The sequence below is a fragment of the Mus caroli genome, chromosome 17 (assembly GCF_900094665.2).
Source record: "Mus caroli chromosome 17, CAROLI_EIJ_v1.1, whole genome shotgun sequence".
In the NCBI taxonomy this organism is placed as follows: domain Eukaryota; kingdom Metazoa; phylum Chordata; class Mammalia; order Rodentia; family Muridae; genus Mus; species Mus caroli.
The window spans coordinates 62,067,780-62,084,287 of NC_034586.1; the positions used below are offsets into that span (position 1 = coordinate 62,067,780).

At 46.0% G+C, this 16,508-nt stretch overlaps 2 protein-coding genes across 2 annotated transcripts in view; one reads left to right on the forward strand and one right to left on the reverse strand.

Moving 5' to 3' along the window:
- Window positions 1-4,184: 4,184 nt before the first annotated feature.
- The window catches only part of Twsg1 (twisted gastrulation BMP signaling modulator 1), a 34,307-nt gene continuing 21,983 nt past the window's right edge, over window positions 4,185-16,508 (reverse strand). Inside the window, exons 4-5 of the mRNA XM_021185710.2 lie at window positions 11,153-11,419; window positions 4,185-8,596 (exon numbers count right to left, since the gene is read on the reverse strand). Of these exons, the coding sequence (XP_021041369.1) occupies window positions 8,415-8,596; window positions 11,153-11,419 (449 nt within the window). The 3' untranslated portion in view covers window positions 4,185-8,414. The remainder of the gene's footprint in view (window positions 8,597-11,152; window positions 11,420-16,508) is intronic.
- On the forward strand, window positions 5,444-6,233 carry LOC110312155 (aurora kinase C). The gene has a single exon (XM_021185713.2). It carries the CDS (start codon window positions 5,444-5,446, stop codon window positions 6,098-6,100), a length of 657 nt encoding a protein of 218 aa, XP_021041372.1. The 3' UTR covers window positions 6,101-6,233.

A 16,508-nucleotide genomic window follows, 5' to 3' on the forward strand; every position in this document is an offset into this window, starting at 1 on the left:
AGAGAGCAGGCTGAGCAAGCCAGGGGAAGCAAGCCAGTAAAGAACATCCCTCCATGGCCTCTGCATCAGCTCCTGCTTCCTGACCTGCTTGAGTTTCAGTCCTGACTTCCTTGGTGATGAACAGCAGTATGGAAGTGTAAGCCGAATAAACCCTTTCCTCCCCAACTTGCTTCTGGGTCATGATGTTTGTGCAGGAATAGAAACTCTAACTATGACAGTGGGCCATCTCCAGAAAACTTACTTATTTGCCTTTAGCCTTTTCTAAATGGCTTGTTCCTAACAGTGATGGGGGACACAGATGCCACCCTGTAAAGCAGGGTGGCAACATAGCCTGTCTCAGTGCTTTCTTCCAATCAGATAAAATCTGACTGGTGTCAGGTAGAAGCCTCTGTCACCTTTCTGGGGATCCACTAGGCTGGGCTGCCATTATTTCCAGGAGGGGATTTCCCTGAGAAAGAACAAAAGAATGGCTGGGAGGGGGGCACCACCTGTAGGGGAGACGCTGCCCTACAGCCCCTGCCAGGTTAGGGGAGAGCATGTTGAGACGGGGTCACAGAGATGAGATCTCTTCCCAGTCTCCAACTCTCTGCCCCCCAGCAGAGTACCCGAAGCAGGAAATGTTTCTGAAAAACAAAAGCCTGGTTGTCCACCATGGCTCTGACTTCCCACAAGGTAACTCTAGGCCCTCTGAGGCCCAGTGACACAAAGGCCTTCTTATTTACTGGAGAAGGGGGTAGGCACTACCCTCACAGGTGTGTCAGATAGAGCTGGCTGCACTAGGAAGATAAAGGGTGGGTCACATGTCACACAGGTCACATTGCCACATAGTGCGGTGGCTGTCACTAGCCTCAGTGGCTCCTCCAAATCCAGTAAGGGGAAGTTTTGCCTCTGGCCAGCAGATAGGGGTCTCCAGTTTCACAGGCTCCAGTCTGAGAACTCCCAGCCCCCAGTGCCAGCAGGGGAGGAGGCTCTCTCTGTGTATCTCTAAACTGACACATCTCCTTTTCAAAGTCTAAACTGCAGGTTAAAAGGAGAGGGTGGAGCAGGGCAATGGTGGCCCACGCCTTTAATCCCAGCACTTGGGAGGCAGGGGCAGGTGGATTTCTGAGTTCCAGGCCAGCCTGGTCTACAGAGTGAGTTCCAGGACAGCCAGAGCTACACAGAGGACCTTGTCTCGAACCACCCCCCCCCCTTAAAAAAAAGGAGATGGTGGCTTATGTCTCTGGGTCTAGTGACTCAAGGAGGCTGTGGCCAGGTCACTTGAGCCCAGGAGTTTAAGGCCAGCCTAGACAATAAAATCAGACTGCCTCAAAAATGAAGTGAGACAAAGATGATTCTGTAATAGTTGGAGTCCCAGATCTAATTGACTTTTACTAGGTATCTATTAATCAGGGTGTGGCCTCTACAAAACACTGAGGACTCCCACCAAAACAGTGGGCTTTGCAAATTTAGAATAAGGAAATGGCATAGAAGAAAACTTGACTGGTTACAATTTGTTGCATCTGGTTGTTTTTTTTTTGGTAAAGATTAAAGCAGGTGGCCTTTCTTACGCTCAGGTAGACTGGAGTCTGCTTTTGTAGGAAAAACTGGTCGCTCAGGCAGGGGATTAACCAGCTTCCTTAAGGTTTGATTCTGGGGCACAGGTTGTGAGAGGCTATTTTGTTCTGCCTGTTGCTGCAGAAGCTTAGGTCAAAACAATGGCCTTCCATCATTTTTAGCTAACATTGGGTAAAATAAATTTGCTTTTTATTGGATAGGGAAAAAAATCAAAATCAAAATGGTAAAGACCCACAATTCCTAAAACATCCCCCTAACACTGTGCTACAACGTCCCCCCCCTTCCCATCCCCTGGTAATAGGGGTGACTACCAGGCTTGCTGCCTGCAAACAGTTCTATGGGTGAATGGATACAGGAAGAGTATACATTGTCAGTGCTACTTAGCCACATAAGAACCTGGATTCTGCATCTCCATGGGTGCAAGGGGATATTAAGTGACATGAGGGACTCAGAAAACAGGCACCGTATGTCATGTGGAGGCAGTGGAGTGGAGCAGGAACTGTGGTCACCAGAGGCTGGGAAGCAAGGGGTTCAAAGGCAAGAGAGGAGCAGCAGCCTGTGCAACAGTACAGGTGGGTGGGGCTCACTGCTGGTGCAGGTGGGTGGGGCTCACTGCAGGTGCAGGTGGGGAGGGCTCACTGCTGGTGCAGGTGGGGAGGGCTCCCTGCAGGTGCAGGTGGGAGGGCTCCCTGCAGGTGCAGGTGGGTGGGGCTCACTGCAGGTGCAGGTGGGGAGGGCTCACTGCAGGTGCAGGTGGGGAGGGCTCACTGCTGGTGCAGGTGGGTGGGGCTCACTGCAGGTGCAGGTGGGGAGGGCTCACTGCTGGTGCAGGTGGGGAGGGCTCACTGCAGGTGCACGTGGGTGGGGCTCCCTGCTGGTGCAGGTGGGGGGGCTAACTGCTGGTGCAGGTGGGGGGGCTCACTGCTGGTGCATGTGGGTGGGGCTCACTGCTGGTGCAGGTGGGGAGGGCTCACTGCTGGTGCAGGTGGGGGGGCTCACTGCTGGTGCAGGTGGGTGGGGCTCACTGCTGGTGCAGGTGGGTGGGGCTCACTGTTGCTGGTACAGGTGGGTGGGGCTCACTGCTGGTGCAGGTGGGTGGGGCTCACTGCTGGTGCAGGTGGGGAGGGCTCACTGCTGGTGCAGGTGGGGAGTTCACTGCTGGTGCAGGTGGGTGGGGCTCACTGCTGGTGCAGGTGGGTGGGGCTCACTGTTGCTGGTGCAGGTGGGTTGGGCTCACTGCTGGTGCAGATGGGGGGTTCACTGCTGGTACAGGTGGGTGGGGCTCACTGCTGGTGCAGATGGGGAGTTCACTGCTGGTGCAGGTGGGTGGGGCTCACTGCTGGTGCAGATGGGGAGTTCACTGCTGGTGCAGGTGGGTGGGGCTAACTGCTGGTGCAGGTTGGGATGGTGGTGCTCACTGCTGGTGTTCCATAGTGCAGCAGGAGAACCAATGTTGGCAAGAACTAATAGAATTTAAAGAAATTGTACAACGTTTTTAAAATATTCGTAACACAAAGAATCAATGTTTGAGGTGACAGATGTGTGTGTGTGTGTGTATCTGTATGTGATCATTACACATTGTATACATGTCCTGAAAAGTCACACTGTGTTCCAGAAATATCTCTAATTACTATGTACCAATTAAAAAAAAATATAGGATCTCTCTACATTGTCTTATGGAGCTTGCAATGTAGGCCATGCTGGCCTTGAACTCAGAGAGAGCAGAAATCCTCTTGCCTTGACAGTGCTGGGATTAAAGGTGTGTACCATATGCCTGCTTGAAGGGATATGGTGCACCTGGCACTGTTCTGCCACCTGGATGTATGAGCATCAAGGCTTCAGGTGTGGCCTCCAACTGTGTATCTCAGCTCTAACCTCTGCATGACTGTCTGCCACTGGAACACCTTTCCTAACAAGGTTCTGTCTTTCCCCAATCTCTGTCACTCAGGCCCATCTCCTCATCTTCTCTCTTCAATACAATATCCTCTACACACCAATCCACAACACTCACATGTTCTCTGACGTGGCGTCTATTTTACTACATGTGGTGGTTTGAATGAGAATGGCCTTTGTGGGCTCGTATAGCTGAATGCTTGGTTCCCACTTGAGGGACTACTTAGAAAGGATTAGGAGGTGTGGTGTCATTGGAGGAGGTGTGTCATTTGGGGTGGACTTTAAGGCCAAGCCTCCAACACCATCTGCTGCTGTGGTGAGGTACGTTCACCAGAGATCACCCCTTGGGTACTTCTAAAGCCGAATAGAAAGTCTTTACTGGCCGGGTGTGGTGGCGCTGCTACGGGAGAGCTAAGAAAGTCACCTTCCCACACCCCTTTCCTCTTTCCAGCCCTATCAGGACTGGTCAGTCTTTGACGGTGCAATACAACATCAGCACCTACAAATGTGCTAGGCCACACTGATGGCTGCCTGTCACATGACACACCTGTCAGGTCTGTCTGCTAAATCACCCTGTAAGGCAGCTGCTGTCATGGCTCTGCAGAAGCAGACAGAAAGGTTTCACCCTTGTACGAGCTGGTCCAGTGGACACTGTGGGGACATCCTGCAAGGTAAGAGTGTCAGCACCATCGTCAGCATTCTCTGCAGAAATTAATAAAAAACATGACGCACAGTCATTTCTATTTTTTATTAAAATACCTTTTTCTTGACTACAGAGACAACCAATGGAAATGTACACAATTACATATAGAAGTTGTCAGTCATGTTAAATGCAATCAACATAGGCTCTCGGGAATGAACAAAGTCTTTAAAGGATGCTCTCTAAGTACGGGCCTTTAAACCGTAGCCCATCTTCAGCATCTCACTCTCCAGAGTTTCACTTTCTTTCTATTTTGATGCTTTTTAGAAATTCCAAATATTTGCTCAAATATGCTAATGACAATATTATTTTCCTAAACTTTACAGTTTTACTTTGGTGTGAGGACCCCTTTCACAACACGCTGTGTGAACAGTACATTTTACTCGACTTTGATTTTGTACCTTAATTACCAATAAGCTACAGTTCTAATTAAATGTTATGGGGAAAACATTGTTTTCTCATAAATGTTATGAAAAAAAAAAGCCTGCCCATAAGCCCATGTCTCGCTATAGGGAGTATGTGTGTATGAATTTAATAACGGCCTCTGACTCACAAGCTCGTGTTTGTCTCTTGCTGGTGCTCCTGGTGGAATGAGGGCTGCACCATGACAGGTGAGCGCCCCGTCACTGGGCTTCAGCCTCAGCCCTTAACATCTAGTGTCTTTGGATCCGGCTGTAAGAAAAACAAGATCATTTTTCACCGAGGAAGAACCGTAAACTATTACAAAGGCTCAGTACGGGAGCATCGCTGCTAGATTGGTGTGAAAGGTCTAGACTGAGCGAGGCTGCTAGCTTTTGAAATATTAAATTTCAATTAGGAATAAAATGCTACTCAAAACGCTGAGCACAGGACTTGTGCTTTCTAGGGCAGTGTCTTGCTATGGCTGGCCTTGATCCTCTGATCATCTTGTTCAGCCTCTCTGTGGTGGGAGCGCAAACCTGTCAGGGAATGGCTGCTATTTCTTCATAAGCCTTGACGAGCCAGGAAAAATACACAAAACATGATTATAAAATTTACCTCAGTGGGGATCAATTCTAATGGGAAAAACAGGGCAATAAAAAAGTTAAAGCAGGTGGTTTAAAAAATATTTCGAGTGTGTGTGTCCCGTGTGTCCCAGAGTGGGTGAGACATTCCGGGCGGTTGGGGAGACTGGAGTCAGAGCGTTACCCGCCTACCTTTTTCCAGGATCTAAGCAATTAGCAGGACTTCAACTTGCCCTCACCTCTTTAGAGTTCAGGGAAGAGTCACCTCCTTCTGGCTGGGCTTCACACACAAGTAAGAGCTACTGGCCAGATGGAGCCCAGCAGCTCAACCAGACACCCGAACATCCTTCGCCTGTACAACTACTTCTACGATGACACTCAGATATACTTAATTCTGGAGTATGCTCCAGGAGGTGAGCTCTATAAGGAGCTTCAGAGAAATGAGCAGTTGGACCAGCAGCGTACAGCCACGATAATACAGGAGTTGTCAGATGCCCTGACCTACTGCCATGAGAAGAAGGTGATTCACAGGGACATCAAGCCAGAGAATCTCCTGCTGGGCCTCAANGGTGAGGTGAAGATCTCAGACTTTGGGTGGTCTGTGCATACCCCCTCCCTCAGGAGAAAGACAATGTGTGGGACTCTGGACTACTTGCCCCCGGAAATGATAGAGCAGAAACCGTACAATGAGATGGTTGATCTGTGGTGCATTGGCGTGCTCTGCTATGAGCTGCTGGTGGGGAAGCCACCCTTTGAGAGCAGCACCTCCAGTGAGACATTTAGACGCATCTGCAAGGTGGATTTTAAGTTTCCTTCATCAGTGCCTGCAGGAGCCCAGGACTTGATCTCCAAGCTTCTTAGATACCATCCTTCAGAGAGGCTGAGCCTGGCCCAGGTCCTGAAGCACCCCTGGGTCAGGGAACACTCTCGAAGGGTGCTGCCTCNCTGTGTTCAGATGTCTTCCTGAGCCCTGTCCGTCTCTATCCCTATATATTTCTTCAGGAAGCTCTCCAGGCTGTTTGTTAGTGTGTGTGGTTTGCTTGTTTTCTCTTTTATGAAATGATGTTAATTAAAACTGATTATTTTCGCATCAAAAAAAATATTTCATAGAAAATGTATAGGGTAAAAAATGACATGCTATATTGTAAATTTTAAATAATGAAAAGTTTTTAAAAGATGGTGACATATTTTACCAATGTTTATGGCCATCATTAAGAAAACATGAGGAGAGCCAGCCTGGTCTACCTAGCACATTCCAGGCCAGCCAGGGCTGCACAGAGATCCTGTCTCAAAACCAAACCAAACCATGATAGCAACAACAAAAACAAAGAAAACATGAGATGAGACGCACCGCTAGAAGCCATCAAAGCACTCTTCTGTCAGAGCATAAACTTTCCTAAGAATCAGCGGCTGAAAGGGAGCAGCTAGCTGTGATCCTTCAAAACACCTCCTGATTTCAAACCCACAGCCCTGTGGGAGCTAAGAAGGAAGGGGCTGAAATGTTTCCAAGGCACCTTTGAAGAGAGGCACTCTGGGTAGAAGTGAGAAGACACCTTGATGTTTAGTAATCATGTACAGCCACGTTCTAAGTCGGCTTCTTAGAAGGCTGTGATACCTTGAGTATTCGTCAGCTACTGGGAAGAACATGGTTTACAATGGGTACCCATGATACACAAACCATCTTATAACGATTCAAATAAGAATACAAAATGTGTTTAAGAACATTTTCTGTTTTATGTACCAAAATATGTACCCATATAAAGATTATTCCTAAAAAGTTACTCTTAATTGAGATATGCACTAGAGAAAATAGCAATTCTATAAAATTGAGCCTGTGTATTACAGATATTTGTTTTTGATTGATGCTTGAAGGTGGGACTTTTATTACTAGGAAGGGTGTGCAAAATGAAGCTCATCACTATGGAAACGCTAGGGAAGAAGCTATATAGCTAGAGAATCCTGTAGTATGCTAGGAGTAACCACATTAAACAGATCCCCCTGGAGTCTCAGAAATACAGCTTCTTAACATATGGTACTTATTTGGATTCAGATATCCAGAAACAAATGTAATATTACAAAGTAACAAAACCAGTGACTATAAAGTGATTTTAAGGTGGACCCTACTAGGAGTTCCCAACATTTTTACCCTTCTCTGTCCACGTCTGTGCATCCTTCCTCAACCCTCTCCCACGTGCTTCCCACATGTGCTAGGGACCCTGCTGTTTTGCTGGTGCTGAGTCAGACCCTCTCCTGGTCAGCCTCACACCCAGCTATGCTGTGCACCTGGAAAGGGGCAGCTGCTACCTGCTGCTCTGCACGGAGTCTAATGGAGCATCGTCCACAGTCCCGCTGCTTTTACCTGGCTACTTCCTGACCCAGATCCTCAAGTGCATTTGATGAAGTTCCAAAGGTATGCCATGACACTCTTGGTAGACAAAACTCTTCTATACCAGTGAACAGTGACGACTCTGTGTATCACCACACCAGCACTACAGGCGGAGAGGGGACATAACGTCCAAATCACTGTCGGTGTGAGTGCTACACGACAGATTTAGATTCACCGTGTAAGAGGTTTACATTTTTAAAAGCAGTTAGTTAGTTATGTGTGTGCACACACAAGCACACCCCTGCGCATGATACTGCGCCTGTCTGGAGGTTAGAGGACAACTCACAGGAGTTGGTCCTGTCCTTCCACTGTATGGGCTCTGGGGATCGAACTCAGGTCATCAGGCTTGGTAGCAAGCGCCTTTATCCACTGAGTCAGTTCACTGGCCCTAGGCAAAACTTTTCCGTTGTAAAATATAGTAAATATTTACTTTCTAAAACCAATGTAAAATGGTTTGAAATTAAGTTTCAGCATGGCTTGAATGTGAGTTGTTAGAATTATAAACTGCAATATTTACTCATATAAAACAGGTAAGCCAGCCAAGGCACAATTAAGAGATGTGTGACTATAGGGACCTAGTGTTCTACAACTGGCAGGTGAGAACCACACATGTACCAGGCTTGTGCTATCACGTTCAAAACGAAAAGTGTTTGGAAAGCTGGAAGAAGACAGCACCTTCTGTCAGAATGTCAGGTTTTACCAGGACTCCTCTGAACCCCTGATCCTTATGTGAATAAAGTTCTATTGAATCCAATGGAAAAGACATACGCTAATAGGCATCAAACATAAAAAGCACAGTTACAATCATATAACTTAACACACTCCTAGCATACCAGAACCGAGATTTCTGCACACTTCATGACTTACTGCTTTGGTTTGCATTTCTTCCCCCTCTTTAAAACATGCAGTTCATACACTTGACAGTTTTACTCCCATAGTCAATGCACTCTGGACCGATGCACTCACAGCAGGCGTTGTGAAACCAGCGATACTTGGATGCACCCATGGATTCACAGGATATCTTACACTGGTGTATGGACATGCAGTCATCAAAGTAAACCACGGTGCACATGTGCTCTGAAATAAAAAGGGGCATCTCAGTACAGACAGGAAGAGCTCGGCCACTCGCTCGCTCACTCAGACAACACCTGCAGTTACTTTCTAGCCCTCTGACTGCTCATCAGCACAGGACAAAAACGAGGGACAAAAGATCTTCCTTTGTTGACAGATACTCACTTTAGACAAAGGCAGCAAACACATGAGCTGAGGTTAGATTATCTGGCGTAGCAAGCATCCGTGAAGCAACATGGCTATTTCCTAACCTGACATTTCTCCAGAGACATACATCCCCAGTCCAAACAAGATCGGACAATGCTGTCCTAAAGTTATATTGAGAATTTGTACTCAGGTAAGTACTCCAAACGTTGCACAGTGATTTTCAGTACACATTAGCAAGTAGGCCATGTTACTACAAAGACTTTCTAGGTCTGCTCTCCATCAGGATCGTCAGTTTTCACTTTGCAGGTTGTTAATCCCATGTGGCTGCCTAGCTACGGCAAAATATAACATGAAATAAACTAAAGAGAATAAGTCATTAACAGAGAGTGTTTGATAACAGTTACGGGTTTTCTTGAGGACAGAGGAGCATGCGCTGCTGTTCTGGACACAGGGTCTCTTGCTTATGCAGCCAAGACTGGTCCCTGCTTCAGCCATCTGATCCTGGGATTGAATGCATGTGGCACCTTGTCTAGCTGGGACTAAGTTGTTTTTATAGGGCCACTTAGAGAACTAACGAACAGGGGGAGGCTGAGTAGAAACGGTTGTGTTACGGGGAATAACAAGCAACTCTTCCAGGCACTGAAGGATGGAAGCCTTGGAGATGAGTACCGTATCCATGGCAACAGGGAACAGGTCCAGGCACGGTGTGCTTTCCCAGCACTTAGATGGGGCAGAAGGATCAGGAGTTCAAAGCTAACCTGGGCTACACAATGAATTCAAATACACATCAAAATGGTTTCAAAGAAAGAAACAAAGAAAAAAGGCTACTGGGATGGCTCCGTGGATAAAACACTGGCCATATAAGTCTTCTTGCAGTGTTTGATCCTAGATGCACTGCACAGGGCCTCACCGATGTGCTGTGGCACAGTGTCTGCCCATACCATGTGCACATACCGACCGATGACAAGCAACTCTTGGGTTTGAAAAATGAAACCAGAGTAGCGGGGCCAGAAGGACTGGCAACAAGCAAGTCACTTACAACAGAAGCCTGGTGTCTGATTTGTAAAGCAACTTAGCCTGAAGGCAGGTAAGAAGTCATACTGCCATTTAACAAAAGCTGTCCTGGGGCTGGAGAGATGGCTCAGTGGTTAAGAGCACTGACTGCTCTTCCAGAGGTCCTGAGTTCAATTCCCAGCAACCACATGGTGGCTCACAACCATCTGTAATGGGATCTGATGCCCTCTTCTGGTATGTCTGAAGACAACTACAGTGTACTCATATTAAATAAATAAATAAATAAATCTAAAAAAAAAAAAAAGAACATAAAACAAAAAAAATAACCAAAAGCTGTCCTGATTTTATCGTTCATGTGCAAAGCTCTATTTTGTACTGGTCAGATTATAATGAATGGCATAATAGTCAAATTAAGAAAGAAGTTCAAATTATACTGTCTGTACATAATTCACCTAATGTTGTAAGACACAGCTGCAAGCCAGGTGTAGGATACAGGAGCTCTTATCTCAAAAACCTAAAACAAAACATCAAGTGTATTTTCATAAATATATTATTATTCTACTATACAACTGTATTGAAAAACATTGGAGACTTTATATCAAAACTATAATCTGAGCTGGGTGGTGGTGGCGCACGCCTTTAATCCCAGCACTTGGGAGGCAGAGGCAGGCAGATTTCTGAGTTCGAGGCCAGCCTGGTCTACGGAGTGAGTTCCAAGACAGCCAGGGCTATACAGAGAAACCCTGTCTCGAAAAACAAAACAAAACAAAACAAACCAATAACAACAACAAAAACCCTATATACTGTTTATACTCCAAAATTATGACATGACTTTTTTTTTTTTTTTTGGTTTTCTGAGACAGGGTTTCTCTGTGTAGTCCATTATGACATGATTTATTCTCACTAGTAAATGCTCTTTGACACAATTCTCAGATGAGCAGAGATCATTCTCTTGACTCTTCTGTAATCACAATCATGTCCACTGACAACTGCCTACATAGTCTATACCTAGAAATGAGATGTCTTAAAAGACTATTTTTTCAAAAAAGATTTTAGCAAGATGGCTGAGAAGGTAAAGCTCTCACTGTACAAACCCAACCTGAGTTTAATCCCAGAATCCACAGTGGGGGGTAGAACAGACTCCTCAAAGTTGTCCTCTGGCCTCCACAAGTGTGATGGTGTGTGCTCACACTCAGAAGCACACACGGACACAATAACAAAATAAAAGTCAGTTCATTGACGACCTTGGCATCATTTGCAAATACCTGACTTCGCGGGGCACCATGACAGACACCTGACGGCAAACACAGATGCCATGTGATAAAGAATAGTTAGTCTGACTCAAATAGACACCAGACCTCGGAAGTCCTAACCACAGGGACAGCAGAGTGGAACAGGTACCTTTGTCGCTGGGGAAGGGAGCATGGACATTGTTGCTGGGAACAGACACGTTTTGGTGGTGCAGCTGGTTCACAGTTTCTAGGAAGGAGACTAGGTTTTCATGGTGTGACAGCTCCTCTGCCACAGGGAAGGAGACGATGTTCCAGTTCAGCTGGGTATCGCCCTCCGTCAGTGCCCTGAACAGGGACGGGATGGGCTCGTGCAGCTCCTCCACGGTGCTCTTGGATGTGGGCGGGGTGTCGCTGTAATTCCGAGGGTTGCACATACCTGAGGAAACAGGCCATGCAAGTTTACTCTCCTTACGGATTAGAACACTGCGGGATTCTGCTAATTCCCTGGAGTGAAAGCTCTGAATGTTAACACTGATTTTTTTTAATGTTACATATTGATGTTTTCACAGCCTTTTTAGCCTTGAAAAGACAAAAAGTAATGAGAATTACCCACTGAGCAAACTAAGTTCCAAATTCCACTCCAATAACAGCAACCAGGACAGCACAGAAAGGATTCCAAGGCTTTGGCAGCACAGACACGTAGGTGTGTGTGTGTGTGTGTGTGTGTGTGTGTGTAAGACATGGAATGGAAGCTTTCACCAACTCAATCAACGTATGAGCATGAAAGCTGGGCCCAGAGCTTGGGATACAGCTTAGCTGCTAGAATGCTCTGCAAGCCAAACCCCACCACTGTATAACCTGTGTGGGACTGCACACCTGCAATCCCAGGCTGGTGGTCACCTCCACAGTCAGGATGCATAGAATGGACAGGAAGTGGGTCAGGCTATAAAACCCCACCCTAGGGCTTGTCCGATGTCCTACTTCTCTAGCAAGGCTCCTCCTAAAGGTCCCACCAGCATCATCAGCTGGGACCAGGTGTTCACACACACACAGACCCCCCACACACACGCATGCACACACACAGTGGGAGACAGTTCACATCAAACCATAGCCCAAGGGTGATCTTCAACGCCTAACCCTCCTATCCCTAACCTCTGTGCTGAGATTACAGATGTGTAAGTCAACATCTGGCTTTTTTTAGTTCTGGGGATTAAGTCTTGTGTATACTGTGTATACTGGTAGGCACTCCTTGTCTACTACACTTTAAAAACAGTCATGCTTCACACTTTAATATCGACCATCTCTAATATGGAGCATTTGTGTCTTCCCTGGAGTAAAAGTTTGAAAAGTTAAGCCAAAATTTATAAATTCTTTAAATCAATCTCTCTCTCTCTCTCTCTCCCCCTACCTCTCCCCATCTTTATTTTTTACATATTCTTACAGAATTTGGCAAGAGCTGTGTAGAATAACATGTATCTCTCATAAAATATAAGATATCTGAACTTAACAATTTAGATTCTAGGGCAGCATCACAGATCAGATGATCAAGTAAGAACACTTTGCTCTCAGTGAGGAAACAGGGCCCAAATAAAGTCAATATCTTGTCTGCTATTACATAACCTAGGAACAGGGCCAGTATCATGACTCAACGCTCTCATGTTCACTGTGGCAATTACCATATGCTACACGTAAGCCTCAAGTGCAGCGGACAGCCAGTGCTGCTTAGCAGACTGCTCAACACACACACACAAGTCTTCCGTCAGATTCTGTGGCAAAAGGAACCAGTAACCAGAGAAGAGAGGGGGAATGCCTGAGTTTTAAAACTCCAGTGCTTATCATCAAAAGGGTCATTACATTACAGAAAATTCAGTATTCTACATTTATAAACCTAGGCAGAAGGTTTGTAATTTACATGGTGACCATTAAAGCCAGGACATGGAGGGGAACTGTAGGTAGGGTGGGGCACAGAAGCTGCCTCTTGGAAACAACCATGAACAAAGAGTCAGGTGACAAAGGACAGATTTTACTCTGGGAAGAGAAAAAGATGGAAACAGTCAGGACCCACAAAGGTGACAAGACAGCTAAGAGGCACAAAGGGACAGCTGACACAGGACAGTTAGGGACAGCTGGCAACTGCATCTCTGGCACCTAGGATGGGAAGGAGTGGAATGGAAAGCCCAACACTCTCTTAGGGCAGCTGGCTTCCTCCAGTCTGAGCGGGACCGGAGACAGAGCCTGAGGGTGGGCTGCTTCTAGAGAGCAGGAAGGATGCCCGTCACCAGAGCATAGGGATCATGAAAAGGAGAGGCAGCTTCCGCCACAGAGCCACAGCTGTTCAACACAAGAGACCGAGGCAGCCGAGATGACAAAGAACTGAACATCCACTCCACAGGCCTGGATCAAAAGCAGTAGCGTGAGGGAGCAGCAGTGACCCGATGAGAAGTGAGGCACGAGAATAGAGAGTTTCAACATCTAAAACCCAGCCAACGTGCAAATAAAAACCTCATGTAATTCCAATACAAATACACTGGAAAGCATCGCCAACAAACCACTAAGTCAGACAAAAGAATGAGTGTTAGGGATGGAGGTCAAGGGTGACAAAATGTTGGGCATCAAAGTATCAATAAAGGAAAAACTATTGTTTTTCCTATTGTGTTTGTGTGTTCTGAGACAGGGTCTCTATATAGTGCAGACTTGCCTTGAATTCACCATGTAGCCCAAGCTGGCCTCAGATTTGCGGCTATCCTCCTGTCTCAGTCTCCCGAGTGCTAGGATTACAGCATTTGCCACCATGGTCAGTTGGAATGATATATTTCAGTTCCTGAGAGTAAGACTGTTACACCCAGCAAGCTCGTCTTTTTAAGTGGGGAAGAAATGAAACAGTGTAGGACAAGGACGAACTAAAACGGCTCATGACCACTAAGCTGCTGTTAGCTAAAGGAATTCTACGTCCACCTTACATCATCTGTGACAGACACCTGTGCTCCGTCCACATGTGAGCTCTGTGTCAGTAGCCTGACACACATGTGCGTCTGTACTACTAAGCTTAGGATTGTTGGCCATAGAACAAAGCTTCAACATTTCTGGAGGAAAATATACTCTCACACTCACGCTTCAGAGTCTGAAGGCCTAGTTTCTCCTCACAGGAGAGCTCAGAGCCTTTCCTCACTGCCTCAGCCAGGGGTGTCTGTCTCCCATGTACCCTGTGTGGCTGTTTTCCAATGGTTCTTAACTGAACTTTCAGTTAAACCTGCTATTTTTCTTCAATCCATGTTTTTCTCTTTGCTTTTCTGCCCTATTTATGTTTCGTTGGTCTTCTATTATAGCTTTTATTTTTTTCTCCAATGGGGAATGTAAATTTTCTTTTTAAAAAGACATCAAGTCTGGGAGTGCTGGCACACACCTTTGAGCCCAGCATTCAGAGGCAGAGGCAGGTGGATCTTTGTGAACTTCAAGCCAGCCTGGTCACCAGAGAGTTCCAGGTCATTGTGGTCTACACAGTGCAACCCTGCCTAATAAGGGACAAAGTCAGGAGAGGACCAGCATGAGTGGGGAGGGCAAGAGAGGATGCAGAGGTGGTAACCATGGTAACAGCACTCTGCAACCATCTATGGGAATCTCATGGTGGAGTGCCAGCCTTTGCTCACTTACTATATGGGGAGAAGAAAACTTAGTTCTTACATGGCTACAAACAAGTGGCCCAGTGACCCAGCAGTCCTGATGAACACCGAGGACGGTTGGTGTGTGCCGTATTTCTGCACTGTGCACCTGCCTGCCTTCTCCATCCCTCCTGTGTGCCCCTTCCCTAACACTCGTTTCTTACTGTGAAAGCACAGGCTCCTACCTCAGCCTTCCAGGATGTATACATCATCACACCCAGGTATTATTTTTTTCTAAAATCTTCTAGAATCTTCTTTAACTTGAAAGCTAATAAATTTTTATAAAGGATTATCTACAGGTAAGTCTTTCTTAAAGTTGCTCGGCATTCTGTGAAGTCTTTCAAGAACCCCTCACTCCAGAACTGCAACATTTTCTTCTATTACTTTTTGACTTTTTAGAATTTATCTATTTATGTTTATTTATTTAGAGACAGTTTTCTTTGTATAACAGTCCTGGGTATCCTGGACCTTGCTTTGTAGATCAGGCTGGCCTCAAGCTCAGACAGATCTGCCTAACTGCCTCCCGAGTGCTGGGATTAAAGGGGTGCTTCAACCACACCTGGCTGACTTTCCCCCACCCCTCTATTTTAAATCTTTCTTTCCTTGAGTATCCTGTAATATTTTCAATCTGCTTGTTCTATAGTTCATGATATTCTAATGTTTATATTATCATTTTATGTGTATAGGTGTTTTACCTGCATAGCTGTGATATCTATGCACTCTGTGCATGCAGTGCCAATGGAGGCCTGAAGAGGGCACTGGATCCCCGGCAACTGGAGTTATAGACTGCTTGAGCCACCAATGGAGGTGTAGAACTGAACCTGGGTCCTCAAAGTGAAGCCAGTGCTCTTCACCACTGAGCCAGCCCCCAAATACTGACATTAATTTCAATATTCATTATAGATCCCTTTAAATTAATATTTTCTAGTCATATTGAAACAAATGTTTTCTGTAATTGTTTTTCCAGGTTGCTGGCACTTGCCCTGTTTTCCTTTGTGTCCAGTTCTTAACCTGGGACACCTTTAACTCTCTGCAGCGCTTACATGAGAAAGACCCAACTGTGACCCTCCTCTAGAGTTTCTTTCTCCTCGCTGCACTGATTAGGCTGACTCTACGGAGCCTCTAAGGGTTTACACAGGGCTATTCCACCATAATCGTCTTTAATGGAAATTCTAGAATTTGTTCCAATCTGTTTACAAAATAGTGATAATCTCTCTTTCCCTTTAGATAGCTAAGGAAAACCCAATTAAGCTTCCATCTTTTCTTTCTCTTTATTGTTTCAGTGTTTCTGAACACATCCTTACATTTGATTTTACTAGTGTCCTTCATGCAAGGGTAGTTGGTCGGCAAATGTAGACTATTGTGCTGAGCTGGAAGACATTACTTACTCAAGAGTTGAACATTTCATCAAGCACCCTCCTTCTATCTTTCCTAGATATTTGGATGCAGTTTCTTATATAGCATGTCCATCTAAGAACATCACAGTGGCCTGGAGAGATGGTTCAGTGGCTAGGAGCATCAACTGCTTTTCCAATGGACCTGCTTTTGATTCCCAGCACCCACATGGCAGCTCATCACCATCTGTAACTCCTATCCCAGGTATGCTACATCTTCTTCTAACTTCTGTGGGCACTGGGCAAACATGCAGCACATAGGTGCACACTTGAGTCTTTAGTTAACACTCTTTTCTTCACGCTGTCACAGTCAATCCAGCCAAGAAAACCAGTTAATAGCATGACGTGCCTACACTCCACAGGGCTACTGTAAAAAAGGAAATAATTTATGAGAAGGGCTTAGCAACAGAAAGTAACTCTTCTAGTCAGCATACAAAGTAATGCCTGTCGTCATGGCGTCTCTCCTCTCCTC